Source organism: Pinus tabuliformis, chromosome 6 (genome assembly GCF_031772625.1).
Source record: "Pinus tabuliformis cultivar Carrire ecotype Pingquan chromosome 6, CPIR1, whole genome shotgun sequence".
Taxonomy (NCBI): domain Eukaryota; kingdom Viridiplantae; phylum Streptophyta; class Pinopsida; order Pinales; family Pinaceae; genus Pinus; species Pinus tabuliformis.
Genome location: NC_142292.1, coordinates 1509593250 through 1509610444, shown reverse-complemented (window position 1 = coordinate 1509610444; position 17195 = coordinate 1509593250). Strand labels below are relative to the sequence as shown.

At 38.7% G+C, this 17195-nt stretch overlaps 1 protein-coding gene across 7 annotated transcripts in view; it reads left to right on the top strand.

The window, feature by feature from the left end:
• The window catches only part of LOC149264386 (uncharacterized), a 40084-nt gene that overhangs the window by 14675 nt on the left and 8214 nt on the right, over positions 1 to 17195 (top strand). For 3 of the 7 annotated variants that reach the window (XR_016259710.1, XR_016259713.1, XR_016259711.1), the window contains exon 2: positions 16773 to 16846. The exons of 2 other annotated variants lie outside the window; for them this stretch is intronic. Coding sequence is in view for 2 of the 5 variants with exons in the window: in XM_089428034.1 (XP_089284160.1) it covers positions 16773 to 16788 (16 nt within the window). In the remaining 3 variants the exon portion in view is untranslated. Of the gene's footprint in view, positions 1 to 13567; positions 13840 to 16772; positions 16852 to 17195 lie in introns of those variants that run through there. 2 more of the 7 variants (XM_089428034.1, XM_089428047.1) reach the window with 2 other exon arrangements.

Sequence of the window (17195 nt, the reverse complement as noted above, 5' to 3'; positions counted from 1 at the left end):
CCACAGTCTAAAGACCCTATTTCGCTGTCCAAAGGAAGCCCTAGCTGCAACAAGGAAGGCACTGGACAACATGGACATTTGAGGGTTATTTCAGGGGTCTGTTTAGAGGATAGTATGACTGATTGGAGGAGGCTGAGACAAGGAGGGTTTGCTGGAAGGTACAACTACTGTTTGAGGGTGACAAGTCCATACATTAGGCCTGAATCTGCCCTAAAGGAACAACTTGATAGCAACAACTAGAAGGAGTATTCAACGTGGAGAAATAAGGCTGCTCTGAAGCTATTTCAGGAAGACAATGAGGCTATTTAGGAGGGCAGAATTAGGGGAGCTTAGGATCAGATCCGTTGAGGTATCATTGGAGGATTAACGATCATATTTGTGCTGCCTAGAAGCTACAAGAAAACTCTGTGTCAGGCCGCAGGCCATGACACCACAGTCAAGGATTTGATGACCGTTAGATAGGACTGTCTTGACATAATGAAGGCTGCCCTATCTGCTGTTAATGCATCAAATAGATAATGATGGGCATCATGATGAAGTGTAGTGAAGCATTGATAAATAAATGCTACAATGAGATGCAACATGATGGGCACAATGAGGTTCAGTATGAGGTGGGTGCAGTATGATGATAAGGTACAACTTGATGATGCAGCAGTATGATGTGTGCAACATGGTAATGAGGTCTAGCATGATGATTGAGTGCAACACAGTGAGGAGCAGCATGGTGATGGAGTCACCTTGGATCAGTGGAAACAGTATGCCTTCTACTCAACTCAGATTAGCTACCTCATATGCTATCTTCGTAGAGAAGATCTCTGCTCTTATTTAGAGAAGTCAATATGCTGACTTCTGATGTATATGTACTATCTCTCTCTGTGCTGAACTATTGAAGATCATATAAGAAGAATTGATCAAGGGTTTCCCCACATTGGGGTTTGTCCCTGGCTAGCGCCTCATCTTGTGTCCTCTTTTCTTGGCTTGTCTTTTGTGATTTATATTTATGGTCTATCTGCAGTTTACTTTAATGCTGATGTGATTGCTAATCTGGAAAAGATATTGAGCTAACTGTGAAAATTAACATAAATTGCTCTAGCATAGAACATACATACCTAAATTTAACACATATCTTTTGTCCTTAGATTTGTGACAGTCATCTATGGAGAATTTCTCACCATTGAAATTTAGGACTATCTTTAGGGATAAATTTTTTGTGTTGCATCACAAATCAAGATTCAAAATGAAGTTTTATAGTTTCTGCCCAAATTTCATGGTAAGGAAGTTTTTTATTTTGTTATTCTTGAATCATAACCATATTTTGTTATTTCATGAGTCATAAATTGGGGCATTCCATAGGGTTTTCTCTATTCTTCTTTTTAAATGTTGTGGGTCTTATTTACATCAATTTTCTGGTGGCGTTTTAGTGGATTTTATTTTAAAGTAGATTTTTGTGGATGATAATTCCTCCAGGAGATGCATTCTTTGGCGATCCCTGGTTAAACTGTATACCCAACTATTTTGTGGTCCTTATTTAGAACAATTTTCTAGTGGGGTTTTTAGTGGATCTTATGAATTGATTTTTGTCACTGTCAAAATTCCTCTAGGAGATGCATTCTTTGGTGACCTTTGGTTAAATTGTATGCTTGAAGAATTAATTAAAAAATAACACACTAGCTAAATTAGATTACATTAACAAAATGCTTCCTGTATAGCAATTTGTAGAAATTGCATGTCTTGGTCGTGTCCTCTCTCCTCGCAAGGAATTTTGGTTGTAGTATTGACTCTGGAGATTGTCATAACAGTCAATGTTGTGATATACTATAAAACATTCATGGAGACCAGAAGACAAATTTACAGAGAAAGCATGTAAGATGCTCACAAAAACCACTATGATGTTTTCTTCTCAGAACCTCAGAAGTTGCTGACAACCTTAACCCAGAGTGAGTAAATTGAATTTTGGTCAAGAATGTGGTAGGCATTGGTGCCATATCTGTTGGATTCTTTATGGACAGAAAAACCACTAGGGTTGTGCTCATTACCTCAATTCCTTCTGCATTCTCCTTCCCATGTTAGCAAATACAAACACGTTAGAGCTCTCAATAGTATGCATAGTTTAACCAGACCCAAAAACAAAAATAGCTCGCATTATCATGTTAATAAAGCAGTGGATGCTCTTAGTCAGGAATGCAGGAAAGACTGCATGTCCTCTGTTGTAGTATCAAAAGCTTTGATTCAAGCCTTTGTGGAGTCTAGAATGGTTTTAGAGGCTGTTGATATATCTGATAAGATACTTGAGAAAAATTCAAGGTGAGTATAAGGCCTTGCAATAGTCTTTTGAAAGCACTATTGGAAAAGAACTGGTGTATTGATCTAGGGCAATTTTTACTTAGGGTTCTCATGAACTAGGCATCTCTTCAACATAACACATTTATTCATTCAATAGTGAAATCAGAATTAATACAAGACAGACTAGTCGCACAGTAAATAACGCTGATCAATAAGAAACCCCAAACACAGAATTTGTACTAAACAATAGCTCTATTACTTAAGCAATTTACCAACAACAATGATCGAAGTTTAAACAAATTTGATAAATTCTGTTACGCTCTTATTAAAGCTGTACTAGTCCCCTAAAGCTAAGTTACCAGGATACAGATACGGATCCGGATCCGAATCCGTTAGTTTTTTGAAAATCCAGGGTCCGGATATGGCAAGGATATGTCAAGTACAAAAAAATAAAATATAATAATATTTTTAAAATTTTAAAAAACACTTTAGAGTTCAAAAATCAAATACTCCCTGAAACCATCAAACACTTTTAGAACTGAAACGATTAGATATATATTATAAATATCAAGGCTGAAACACTGAAATGATGCATCCTTCCTCATACAAAGTAACAAAGAGGATCATAATATCATAAATGATAATAGTAAATACATTTACATATCTTCAAATGGATCTACATTATCTTTTGCATTTTGCAACTCTACATCATGAATAGATGATGGGGATCTTGGAATGTAGGAAGTTGCATTAGTAGGCTGGATTGGTGGTGGAAGAATATCCTCAAGTAGGTTGAGGTGAGTCATGACATTCAGTGTTAGGTTCAAGTCAGAGATCTCAGGCTCCACATCCCACATCCTGCTCAGACCTTTTTTATACTCTGGTTCAACATGTGATAGAAGACGAAAGTTGGAATGAACATACACAAGATCCTCAGCCTTTGCTGCTCCCAGGCTGTTTCGCATCACTGAGTGGATGAAGCCATATGTACTCCAATTCCTCTCAGTTGATGAGGAACTAGCAACCTGTGATAACAACCTGGTGACTAGAGTGGAGAGATGAATGCTATCCCCACCATGGAAGCCCCACCAAGTAATACGATCAAGATGCCATCGATCATCCATAGCTACTGGATCTGAAAAGCTACCAGTAGATTGTACAAACCCTCCAAATTGTTGGCGTACTTCCATTGCAACTCCCATATCTCTATAAGTTTTCCTCAAAGTTGTCTTGTATCCTTGTACCACTTCAGAATCCTTGTTTGACGTTGTTCTATCAGGTAAAGACAAAATTTTGGAATGATAATATTTAGGGTGCAATGCATAGGCCAAAAGGTGTAATGGCGTGGTCATTTTGTTCCACCTTTCTATAACTATGTCCTTCACTAAATAATTGAATGTTTCATAAGGCTCATTTTCACTTTCCCTGATAATTTCCCTTATCCTTTCCAACATACTATCAATGTTTTCATAAACTTCCCCCAAGCAAGGTGTATCTGTGTCAAATGCTCTGATCAAGGTCAAGATTGGTTCAGTAAACCGCAGAAGGTATTGGACCTTGTCCCACCATGCATCATCAAGAATGATGGACTTGATTTTTTGCCCTCTATCAGAAGTGGAAGTCCTCCATGATTCCCAAAGAGGGTCAATGACCATTGCTTGTAATGCTTGTCTCACGTTCACAAGCCTCTTTATGACAAGAGTGTGGGAGGCAAAATGAGTTTCAGCAACCTACAAGTTTCAAAAAGTCAAATCTCAAATGAGAAATCATATATAAATTTGTAATTAAAATTAAGAATTTCCAATACAAATAATATTGATTAAAAAAATAGTACCTTCAGTAGCTCCAACTTCTTAAAACCCCGATAAATGGCTTGGGACATTGAATGATTGGTTATGAACATTTGGATTTCTTTTGGTGCTACATATATTTGATTAATCCATTCAATCTCACCAATTTTGGCAAACATAAGGTTCAATGAATATATTGCACATGGAGTCCAAAAGATGTGATCATATCGACCCTCCACAATAAAACCTGCAACTTTACAAACCTGTGCGTTGTCCGTAATGACTTGGACAACATTATGTGGCCTCACACTTTCTATTGCATCAATAAGGATTGTAGATATGAAAAATGCATCTTTCTCTATTCCACTGCAATCAACAACCTTAAAAAACATTGCCTTTTGGGGGCATACTGCAACAATATTAATTAATGGACGGTTTCTTTGGTCTCTCCATCCATCAGAAATGATAGACACACCTGTTTCTGCCCATGTATCATGGATTGCCTGTCGCTATCTATTCACAGATTGTCTGTAGCTGTCTATCCACGGATTGTCTCTCTGATGCCAACAAAGTAGTGCGAACCTTTTCATATCTAGGGTTTTTGTACCCTTTTGGTGCTTCATTAACAACCTTAATCATTTGTTGCCAATAAGGGGAACGCACCAAATTGAATGCTAGCCCATTTGCATAGATGCAACGAGCTACATGTTCATCGACTATGTCTCTACCTTGATTATTGAAAGCTGCTTTAAGAGGGCCTAGAGTGGGCCTTTTATTAGTTGTGGTAGTAGGTCTAGATGGCAATGGAGGCCTAGTTGTAAAGCTTTGCACAGGGTGTTTTCCCTTAGCAAGTTTCCTATCAACAACTTCTTGCAAAGATGCATAGAATTTCATTTTTCCAGGACCGAAACCTTTTCCAGGTTTGCCATTTGCATCTTTTGGCCCAGTGCATACTTGCACCTCTGTGTTAGTTTGACTAGTGAGATGGGCCTTTACTCTAGTATATGAGCCATTTTTGATATCTTGGCATTCATTGCACTTCCATTTAAAGGAACTGCTTCCGAGATTTTTTCCAATAATCTCCACATACTGCCAAAGAGGAGATTTTGGGTTTGTTTTGATGATTTTCCCTTCACTCTGCTCATGCTGTGATGGTTCCATAATGATAGGTTACCTTACTGCATATAAAATTCAAATTATAATATATTATCAATATGAAATTAAAAATTAAAATACATAATGATAAAAATTAAAATACATTAAAATTTCACAAATAATTTTCTAATAGTTCATAATAAGATAAATATAAATCTACTGATATTTTAAAAAGGGATATTAAAAACTAGTTAAGATTCACTTAATTTAAAAGTGAACTATTTAATTCTAAGGTTTTTAAAGGGGAAATATTAATTGAAATTACTAAAGTAATATTGAATATTAGCTGTGGCATTAACTCATTTATTTGACAAGCAATATATTGGCAACAACAACAATTGAGTCATTGACTTGTGCTTCTTGTTGGACAAGAGCTGTGGTTCTAGTTATACTAAAAGGTGAATGGTTGCATACTACCAATATAAACGACAATTATATTTATAATAATCATTGTATAATATATACGATTATACCCAATGTTGTAGCATCCATTGTCATTTAAATTTCGTTTTCAATTTTATCGCAAAAAATAAAAAAATCAAATATTATGTTATAACAGAATTAAAAGACAATGCGGAAGTCTGAAAGAAAGGGTGTGTTTTATATTATTGATGGCTTTCGAATGCGAGAAAGCTAGGAGAAGATCTGAGCTGTTCGATCGACAGGCAACATATCTAACGGTAATTGCGTGCTAATAAGCATGGAAGATAACCCCAAAATCGGACGCAAGAAGTTATAAAACTGAGTTAAAACCTCAGTTAATCGGGGCTGTCCGCTTGAAGGATTCAGATTCGACGGTAATCGCGTGGTTAACTAGGATGAGGTTTAATCCAGAAAACAGACGTGATGGTTTATGGAATGTGATTTAATCTGTTGAAGTCCGGATCAATCTCTGCCGCTCATCAAGAAGGGACGAGATCCGACGGATATCCCATCAAAAAGTGTGCAGGTTTTATTATAAATTTTGGACCCGAGAAGTCTATGAACTAAGTTTTGTTTCCTTTCGGTTCTGTGGGGAAGGTAAAGGTTTGTGGAAAAGGCGGACGTAATGAGATTATGAACCAGAGTCTTAATTCCTTTGGTTCCGTGGTAACTGAAGGTTTGCCATATTTCACGTAAATCAACCAATTCTGCTGTTTTAGTAGAATAACTAAAATTAGAGGCGGATGACTATTGGTCGGGTTTCTTTGTGGTTCTGCCAATTAGAACGCTTCCGATGTATACGTGGGCCCATAACCCACAAGTCCACGCACGAAATTTTGTAAAGATGCAGTTTTGTTGCGTTAAAGCAGTTTAGCTATCATCAAAACATCTACAGGGAAACTTCATCAGCAGTCAAGCCACAGATTCAAACAGCGAGCAACACTCACCAGTCATATTCTAATTTCTGTTACTTCTTGTTATTTTGTTTTCTTGAGAAGAATGAGGTGTCTTTACCCTCCACTATAATATTCTGTAATGACTTTACTTTAGATAGTTAGGAGATAGTTAAGCAGTTTGACAGTTTTGGTGATTACCAACTGTCCCATGATGTATAAAAAGAGGCAAAATTATAGAAAAAGGGTTCGAATTTTGAAGAACCTGGAGACTAGGCTATTGTATTCTTGATAAAACTGATGATTAATGAAAGAATCAGGAGTTTTCCACACATTGTTGGGTATGATTTGTAATTTCTCTGTTATGTGTCATCATGTATCTTCCTTTCTTTAAGTATGGTAATGAAGCTGTAGGTCTTTGTTTACTTATGTGAATGAAGTTAAAATTCCTTAAAAGAGCGCTCTTGTACTTAAAGTTCCTACTTCTACATTTCTTCTAAGTTACAGATAATAGTTTCTGTGAAAAACAACATATTGTCTTTAACTTCTCAAAGCGTTACAGATAATAGTTTCTGTGAAAAACAACATATTGTCTCTAACTTCTCAAAGCATTCTTCACTCAGCATTTATATTCAGCAATCATATGGCATTCTGAGACTTTCATATCACCTAAGTATTAAGGGTTAAAAGTCAGGTCCTTCAGGCCCTTCACTTGAGGATACATCAAACAAATAAGTGACAAGAATAATAAACATTAATGTCTTAAGCACAATTTCTACACAGCCAAGAAATTGGTTTCTTAAGGGACAACACCCAACATGAACCAAACAACAATATATAACCAAACAACAATATAAATGACAGAGCCATACTATTCAACGAGAAGTTAGAACAGACATTTTAATTTTATTCGATGGCAACAAGCATAACGAATAGCGGTGACGAATGCGTGATTTTTTAATTTTACCTGGTTGTAAAACTCTGAACTTTGAAGTTGTGCTCCTTTTTGCGCGATTGTAGCTTTGTCGGTTGTTGGGTGACGGGTAGACAAGCTTGAGCCCACAATTGTTGTCTGAGTCGCTTGTTGGGTGCTGAGTAGACAACCTTGACCCCACAATCGCTGTTTGGAGCAGGCCCATTGCTGACAACCTTGTGCCCACTTGTGGAATGGTGGAATGTTCGTCGCTGGTTGCGGCTTGCTTTCTCACTGTCTGGAGTGAATAATCTAAGAACTTAAGAAGACTCGAGAGAGTTTCGCAGCTCGCCTGCTCCTCAAGAGTTATGAATAAGGGTGCTGCCGACAAAGAAGAGCCCTACACTTTAAAGTTTAACCAAAAGTCAAAAACCTAAAACCTAAATCGGATTTGCTTTTCAATGAAAAGTTTTCATTTTCGCGGGTTCCAACAAACAAACTCGGGATCTGTTTTCGCAGACGAGATCCATTTCCTTAAAAACGCAAATCTGCCACCTTGCCGAATTTGCCATGTATCCAGGCGGATCCGGATCAGATCCGCGGATCTGTGGATGTTGGCCCTCCCTCTATCGGATCCGAAAGTTACAAAAAAGACAGGAAGAGATCCCCACATCTCATTGATTGAGAAAATGACCTTGCATATACTTCCAAAGTTCATGCAATTAACAATTTTTTTACTTTGCCTTATACATTGAGCTGGTGCTTTGTAGTGGACGTTGGATTGCCTTCAAACTTCTTTGCTTAGTTCTGGATTCCAAACTTTGCTTCTGGAGCTTGTCCTTCTCTTTAATGCCACAGAGTGGACAGAGAGGAATTAACCCCCTGCAAGAACTCATAAACCAAACCGTATTTGCCTCAGCGCTTGATCGATTTTGCGTCAGATCTGAATTCGTTATCTGTCTCAGTCCTCTTCAACAGTACCACACGCTTCCCTAATTAATCCAGATCCGTAATTCCTCTTTCCGCCTTGACCACAACAACAATCTCGAGTCTGACTTCCTCATAAAACCTTCCTATCCTGTTGAGTCACACTCTATTCCAAGTCTCAGATCTTTGGAGTGGGTTGCAAATACTTTTCGCATGGTAACACCTAACATTCCAGAAAACTAACAGAACAAGAAACACACCAGTGAACATAATCAGTCGTCGGATGTAATTGAAACGGGGTTGTCCAGCCTAGTACTTGGGGGAGGTGGTGGGCGATGCATGCAGTTGACGTGGTGCTCAAATTTAGCGAGCCAGGTTTCGAGGTTTTCAACCTTTTCAGTTAGCAAATTTTGGTCGCGCCAAACTGCGACCACCCTCTCACGAACATGGCACTGGAAGTGTTGGAGCTGCTCGAATTTCGCCATGACAGCCTCGTGCTCTTCCCTGCGAGCTTAATCATGGGCATCCAGACGAGCAGAGACAGAGTGGAGCAGTTCAAGAAATACCGAGGAGGGACCTGACCTCTTGGAAGGCGTCCGACCCATGAACTTAGAACGACCTTGGCTGGAGCGACCCCGTGTTGCCGAGCCACGAAGATGACCTTGCCCGCCACCACCCACACCTACATCACGACTGAGTTGCGAGACCATTTGACGACGACAACCCGACCTGGAAGCAATTGACGAGCTACAACCCCCACAAGCACCTTGACCCCCACGACTAGAGCCTCTTGCTCCTTGCCTGGAGCTTCTCTCCCGAACATAAACAACATCACCTCGAGACCCAACAGGGGGGCTAGTACCTTCCGACTTCGCCAGAGAAATTATGCGTGAAGAGTGGGGGTTGGGTTTCATAATGGAGCGCAAAAGGGATCTGCAGAACCGAAGAAGAGGGACTCCCCCAGAAATACCACCTGCCACCCAGAACCAACCAAGACCAGCCACAGACCAGAGAGAGAAGGAGAACCAATGCCAAGAGCCTCGCCACCCTAAATTCGCCACCTGAGAATAGCCAAACCAGGCCAGAGAGGATAGAAACTCGAGGGGAGAGAGTCGAGTAGAAAGAAACAAGCACCTGAGACGAAATTGAAAGGCAATAAAAAGTCAGCACCCGAGACGAAGCAGAACAACAAGGGGTGAGTTAAGACCAAAATCCCCAAAAAACAGGAGCTAGAATGCGAGAAAGCCTAGAGATCATCGACACCCTAGACCCAGAGTCACCACCCCAAGAACAACAACACCACCCTCAGACCCGTAATTGCGAAGGCAAGAATCATAGATTTGGCACTGGTCGCTCCAGAAACATCCCCTAAGCGGCCAAGGCGGAGAACCCCGGGATCAAAGGGAAATGAAGATAGGAGCTGACCAAAACCAACGAAGGAGCGTTTGCCAGAGAGGCTTGAAGAAGGAAATTTTCTCGGGTAGCTGGAACGAGCGAGAGGGTGACGCTTGGGGCGCGCCTGTGGCGAACCGAACAGACCACCACCTTGGAGCAGAAGCCGAAGAGGATGCGAGCAGGGAGAGAGGCACAAAACACAGAAAAACGTTTGACAACCGGAGGGAACTACCATCGATAGGATATAGCTAGAGGAGGAACGACGCCATCGCATCAAAACAAATGCAGGCCGGAGGGAATGAACGGTTCAGACACGTGAACTCAAGCGAATTAACTATGGCATGGTGGAGGGGCTGCTGCCTTGCCCTCCCGCCTTAAATACTGAACATCCGACATCTGTCACGTGACAGGTGGCTGCCTTGGTTCGACACCCCCATTGGGGAATATTTGATCATCTTTTAATCTCTGCCGTCGGAAGTATTTATTTTTGAGGAATTTTCGAATTTCTCATAAAACCATTTTTTATTAATCCAAAAATAAATATTTTGGATTAATTTCCTAAAAAATTGGACTTTGACTTAACCACCAAGGTCCAAGGGCGTAATTTTTCTTAAAAAATCCATTTTTGCCTTGGTGGGGGACCTCCAAATTTTAACTTCCTTTTGAACTACGAATTTTTTGGTCATTTTCCACCCTCAAATACTTTATCCATGGTGTCTGATTGCGAGGGACCATGCGCTACAATATTTTTTACATCAGATAATTACAAAGTCATCCCTCAAAGGGGGAATACCCATTCGTTATAGACTCATAATTTTTACCCAATTCTGCGACACAATATGATCTAGTAGACCAAGTGATTTGTAATAAAATAATTTAGCCAAGCTCAAATTATTCCCAAATCACTTTTACAATAAACTCGACTAAGAACACTAGGACCCACCTAAGACTTTGTCAATAAATTTCACCCTAGCTTTGGGGTTTAAGCTAGAGGGAAAAACCTCTTCCGATTTGCTGTGTTTAGAAACACAGGGAATCGGTGAGGTTAAAAAACATCCTAGGATGAAATTTGCTGCCAAAATCATAGGCATAGTTGTTACATAATTACATGGTCATACTAGCATCATTTACATTACAACTTACAGAATTTGGGTTTACAATGACATGATAACTGGCTGACTGATGATTCTGATCTTTGAAAGATTTTGTACAACTGCTTCCTTGGAATTGTGACAAAATGGGTGCAACAAAGTGCATGCTAGTTTTTTGGTTAGGAAACTATACTGGACTCTAGAGTCTCATATTATGTTAACAATCAAGAGTTTAGTTCATTGTTAGATGCATAACAAGATTTACTTGTTCTCGTTTTTGGAGGATGGGACCTATTGTATAGCTTCAAAAAATGCATTTTGACACTATATTGTTTTTTATGTGCTACTTGTGAAATTCATAGTAATACAACAATGAAGTGGAAAGTGTTCTTTTATTAGACCTTTTTAATGCATTATATTTGTTAAGTGGCCTTCATATACTATTTTATGTGCAGTTTATGTTTTACTAGTGGATCTACTACATCATATATAATGCCTTGTTTCTGTGATTGTGTTCTATCCAATATGGAAAAATTCGAACTCCGGAATAAATCGCCAAGGGTCCGGAAATTGAAAAAGTCGTTAAAGTCGGGAGAAAATTGAAAAAATCGGCAAAAACTCAGCAAAATTTAAAAGTACAAAAATATCCATTTAATTTTTTTTTAGCATCTAAAGTATCCACAACATAAGATAAATACATTGCTACATAAATATGAAAAGAAAGCTAACATATAAGATGTATAATAAGTCTAGTGCTAAATCACATATCAACAGTGAATCAAGTCCTGGATCCTGAGTCTTGACTTAGTCTCAAGAGTCAAAATATCAACAAAAAGTATAATAAATGTATACCGTAATCATGAGTCATCTACATGTCATAAACTAATCAGTCACTGAGTTCCTTTGCCCTTTTTATGGGAATAGGGAATGGCTTTGCCTTTTCCTCTAGAGGAAGAAGGCCCTGCCCTTGGGGCTATAAAAGAACTCTGATGTCCTCTAGAAGCAAAAATAGGTCACCTCTGTCCTCTGCTACTGCCCATGCTAGGTGGTGTCACCTCATCCTCCTCCCGCTCTTGCTCCTCCTCCTGTTCTTGCTCCTCCTCCTCTACCTCTCTCTCCCCTGCAATTGCTATCTCTTCCAGTGCCTCCAGATTCACTTGTAACCAATCAGGGACAGAGTCCATGATAGGCCTCTTAGTCTCAACCCTCCATGCAACAGTGGTGTCAATATGGTCCAATGAGATGGCTTCCACGTCACGGGTTTTCTGAAGTTGTCTCACCCACAATTGGAGATTGTAGTATATGTAGACCATGTCATTGAGGCGTTGGGACTCCAACTTGTATTAGGTCATAGATTGTAAATTAGTACTTAGAAAATTTAAATATAAAAAATAAAAAATTATAATTTATAATGAATTCAAAAATTTAATTGGATTTTTTTTCTTGTTGTGCTTTTTGGTGTGTATTTTGTCAAATACACTCTAGTTGCGCTCACATCCGGAGAAACTACATGTTTGGTTGGGCACTCGAATGGCAAGTTTTTTTAGATGGGGTACTCTACCACCATAGCGCAGGTACAAGTTAAAAGAAATAAGAGAAACATAAGAAAAAACATTGAAATTCTAAACTTGAAGCAAATTATGAAGAGACAATGAATTATGAAATTTGAAACAAACTGAAGCTTACCTGGCATTTTGGTCCTCCTATCCTTAATAGCCATGGTAAAACCAAACGTACCACCTGCCATCCTATATATCTCCATTTCTTTAGAAATATCTCCATGTTCTTGCTCATATGTCACCATCCTCTCAACTCAAGTGAGGAATCTATCCATCACCTCAACATCAAATCTGAAACCATAGGAGTAAGAAAATGCGGGGTTGAGGTAGATACCTGCAGCATGAATGGGTGTTCCATTGCTCATCAATCACTCGCCATAGCAACTGTTGTTTCTCAAACCCCTCATCCCCCTTATTTTCATAATAGGCACGAATGGCGATTTCTCATGTTTCTCAAACTCGTGATTTCCAGATGCTATCAGACATGGACATTTCTTATGTCTCAAATACTATGTTGCACGAAACTTTTAGGAACTCGACGTTTCGGGACGTACCCGTACCCGAAACTCTGAAACTCGACCAAAACTTGACCGAAACTCGACCATTATGTAATCATCTATGAGAGTTAATATAGACTTGGTTTTCTTTCGAAATTGTTATCTATGGGTCTTATTCCCTTTTTTCTTGCAAGATAATGTGTTATTCACTTATTTATAAATTTCTTTTTATATATATAAACATATATGGTGTTTCAAACAACGTTTCAGTCGACGTTTCCATTTTTGGGAGGTGACATTTCTAAGAGTACCCGTTTTGGAAACTCCGAAACGTTTCGGCGTTTCATGCAACTTAGCTCAAATATAGTTGGGAGAATTGACCTTGCAACCACAATCTACTTAATTCAGGTTACTGCATTGGCGAGGTCCTTGATGGTGGTTATGAAGTTATCTAATGGTAAGGGTGTATTCTCAGATGTTGTTTAGGCAAAGGATCTTAAGGTTGGGAAGGGGGAGCCCAAAGTGGTTGTGCTTAAAATTATCTGCAACAATAAAACTAATTTGTTTTCTATTTTCTCTTGGATGAGTTTCTTCTCTTTATATTGGAGGCATTCTAATTTTAATATTTTTCTGATATATAGGTAAAAGGTAGGTCAAAAAGAAACTGATAATATTGAAGAAACACGTTGGCGCTGATCCTGAAGATAAATGCCAGTTTCAGTTTATCTCCAGCTTTAAGTACATGAATCATCTTTGTTTAGTGTTCAAGTGCCTGCATATGAATCTTCGAGAGGTTCTTAAGAAGTTTTGTCTTGGTTATAAATTAACTGCAGAGCAAAAAATATTTTTTCACACGGAAAATACCTTTATATTGCATTTGAGGAGTATACATGTTACGGTCCTCGAGGGGCTATTCATTCTCAAGCTATTCATTCTCAAAAATAAGGCTCGAAGCCATTACTTCAAAGCTCATCATGTCACCTGCGGGAATTGAACCCGGGGGGAGGAGGATCCCAATCATTCCTCCCGACCACCCGAGGTAAACCCAATGGACAGCAGATTGGAGCATATGCGAAGCATTTCTATTTTTTTGGGAATGCTGCTTATATTAGCTTACAGTTGTCCTTTGGCGAAGCCACTGTGCTGAGGGGCATTTCTATTCTGTCAAAAGCACCCAAGACTTGTAGTGGGTCTCGTTCACACCTACTTTGGGGTTTCTGAACCTGGATGTTGGCGTAAACACAAAGCCCAATCACCTTGATGCCTACCACTAGACTACACACCCCTGGGCAGCAATTGTTCATTGCATTAAAACATATGAACAATTTTGGGGTTTTACACTTTGACATAAAGCCTGATAACATGCAGGTATGCTTTTCTCTATTGTCGCAGTAAAAGGGAATTTGACTATTTTAAATTGGCATGGTATTGAAAATTGGAGTCGTATCAAAGTTCAAGTCTGTTAACTTGTCTTTCCTCTAAGATTCTTGTTTATATTTTTGCACGTGAATGAAGCAAAGGATGTTTAAAACTCTGATTTTGGTAATTTAATTTTTGCTGGTAAAAATGAGATTATGCCTTGCCTCTTTAGCTGCTTCTATCAGGTCGCATAAATAAGCAAGTCAACAAGATTTTACCTGCGTGCATCTTTATCATCATCTGTTATATCATATCATGTAAAGAATACCATGTGCAGTGTTTTGTGGCTTATGGTTTGTGCTTTTATAGTTTTGTTTTTTATTATTGCCTTTTTTACCTGCAAAATCAAACACATATGGGCATTAATTCAAGTCTTGCTTGGTATTTCCATGATGCAAGTTTTATGAAATGTTGGGAGATATATGGATAGCAATGCGTGATAATTTCACTGGGTACTTTTAACAGTTCTGTTTGCTGCTATCTGCAGTTCTATGTCTACCCTGTTGATTTTTTGTAGCATCGGGAGGTATTTCCCAATGCCAAAGAAGCCTTTTAAGTCGGCCAGAAAGAAATTGTACAAAATGAAAAATTAAATTTACTGTTTTGGGCTTAATGTAGGCCCCACCATATGAATGGGTGTGACCCTTGGTCAAAACCCACCTTGTTTGACCTCTATAAATATCCATTCGACCTCCAACATTTGGAGAACTCGGATCACCCATCATCTTCTAGTCTTCTGTTTGTTGGAGAATCTTGTAGGGCAGCCATTTAAACCAATTCTCCTTATTCTTAATAATTCCTTGTGAACGTTAGTTATCTTCTTATTGTTCTTTATTAGATCTTTTCATCAAACAATTATCAAGAGCAGAACATAAAGACAATAGACACAAGAAGTAGGCTCCAAGCCAGGGCAAAATCCCTCCAAGGGGAAAACCCATAAATAATTTCTTGTCTTCTTATAGAATCAGTTCAAATGAGAATTCCAAGATCCAAAGACCAAAGTTAAACCTTCCTCCAAGCACCAAGTCAGCCCTCTTTCTAAACCCTTCCAAAAAGTCAAAGTCAACTCTAGTTAACAAGAGTCAAACCTTATTCGAACGTGCTCCAAACTTAGATTTTGGCCCCCAATTTCAGAACTTCGGGTGTGCAACTCTCGCCCCCTGCAGCAGAACAAAAACCCTAATCCTTGCATGTGTCACTGTGTGCAGAAAAGTTAAGATTTCAGCCTCTTTCCTTTGCTAGGGTTTTTCTTGTCTTTGCTCTTGTTTTCCTTCTTGATCTATTGCAGATTGAACTTGTGAGAATGTGTGTCTTCAAGTGAGTCAAATCTCCTTTTATATATATGCTTTTCATGAGGTCCAATAGCCCTCTTTAGGCCGACTTCTCATTGGCAGGGCCGCCTTGTGCTTGGAGATTGTTTAGACTTTCTAGGCTCGAAAATAAAATCCTTTGCATGTTACAACTTGCCCAATAGGGTCTTATACAAATGATAGAAACTTTGTTGACTCAAAAAAATATTCTTTTGACTTGAAAAACCCTAGGACCATGAAATGCATGCTTGACCTGTTGACCAATAAAATGGAGCATGAAACCCATGCTTAAAAAAAATAATTTTCTTTCTTCTTTTGCTTGTAACATAAGATATACATAATGACATGAGTACAATGACAATTATGAAGACTGAAACTAGTTACATTTTCCAACACTGTTCACATTTGCGAAGAAAAAGGAGGAGAATTTCTGAGTTTTTGACAAGTAATTGAAGCTGGTTGTTGACCATCTTTGACCTGTCTGTTTTGACTGAGATTCAGACTTATGTTTGACCAAGTCTTGGACGAGTTTTGACTGCTAAAGAAGACGAGTTTTGACTGCTAAAAAAGGCTGCGTTGACCACTGAAATTTGGACCTGTCAGACTGTAGTTCTGGGTACTTTGACCACAGTTGACCGCAGGGCATCTGATCACAATTCTGAGCTGGCCTCAGGTTGAATTTTGGCCCCCTTTGACCAGAATTGACTCATGCAAATTTTGAGGTTTTGACTGGTAATTTGAATTTGGATTGGGCACAAATTTCTAGAAAGATTCTGATTTGTACTTTTGAAGAATTAATTCTCCTTTAAAAGAAAAATTGCTAGGGTTTTTCCAGGGTAAATTTGTTATCTCTATTGTGCTTGGCTGTCTCTTATTGATCCTACTGTTATTATTGCATTACTGTTGAAGATTTTCTAAGTATAATTGCTTAATGATACATGTGGCATGTGATAAATTAAACGGAAAAATCATTGGAAGTAATTATCAAGATTAGAAGATCAGATTCTACTGTGTACTATTGTAGAAAAATCAACATACTCTTATGACCATGCTATGAATATTTGGTATGTTGGTTGCTGCCTATTTGATCTTTATCTTGGAAAGATGCTCTTTCCAGGGACAACGAACAATGAGATGCTTAGGCTTCATATGGAGTTAAAGATTCCCTTTCTGAATAGGATGCTAAAAAAGGTGAGGACAGTTCCTTTTCTAGGAATCTTAGGTTCTTTTTTCAAAAAATGAAAATGAGTTTCTGCACTGGATCTTAGCTTTCTTAGCAGACTCTTAATGTGACAGGTGGAATACTAAGCAGTAAATAAACGAATAGGCAACTTGTTATTTCTTATTGGTGAGCTGCATGTTAGTTTTTCCAATCTGGAAGTTCATTTTAAGGGTGCATGTCCTAAAACAGGCGATTCACTGATTAGCATTCATGTCACTGCTCATTCCACTCTGGTACTAACAAATGCTTGGAAGGCGTTAAGCATTAGACTATTCATGTGTGTTGATTTTCTCATGAACATAGCTTAACAAGAAAACC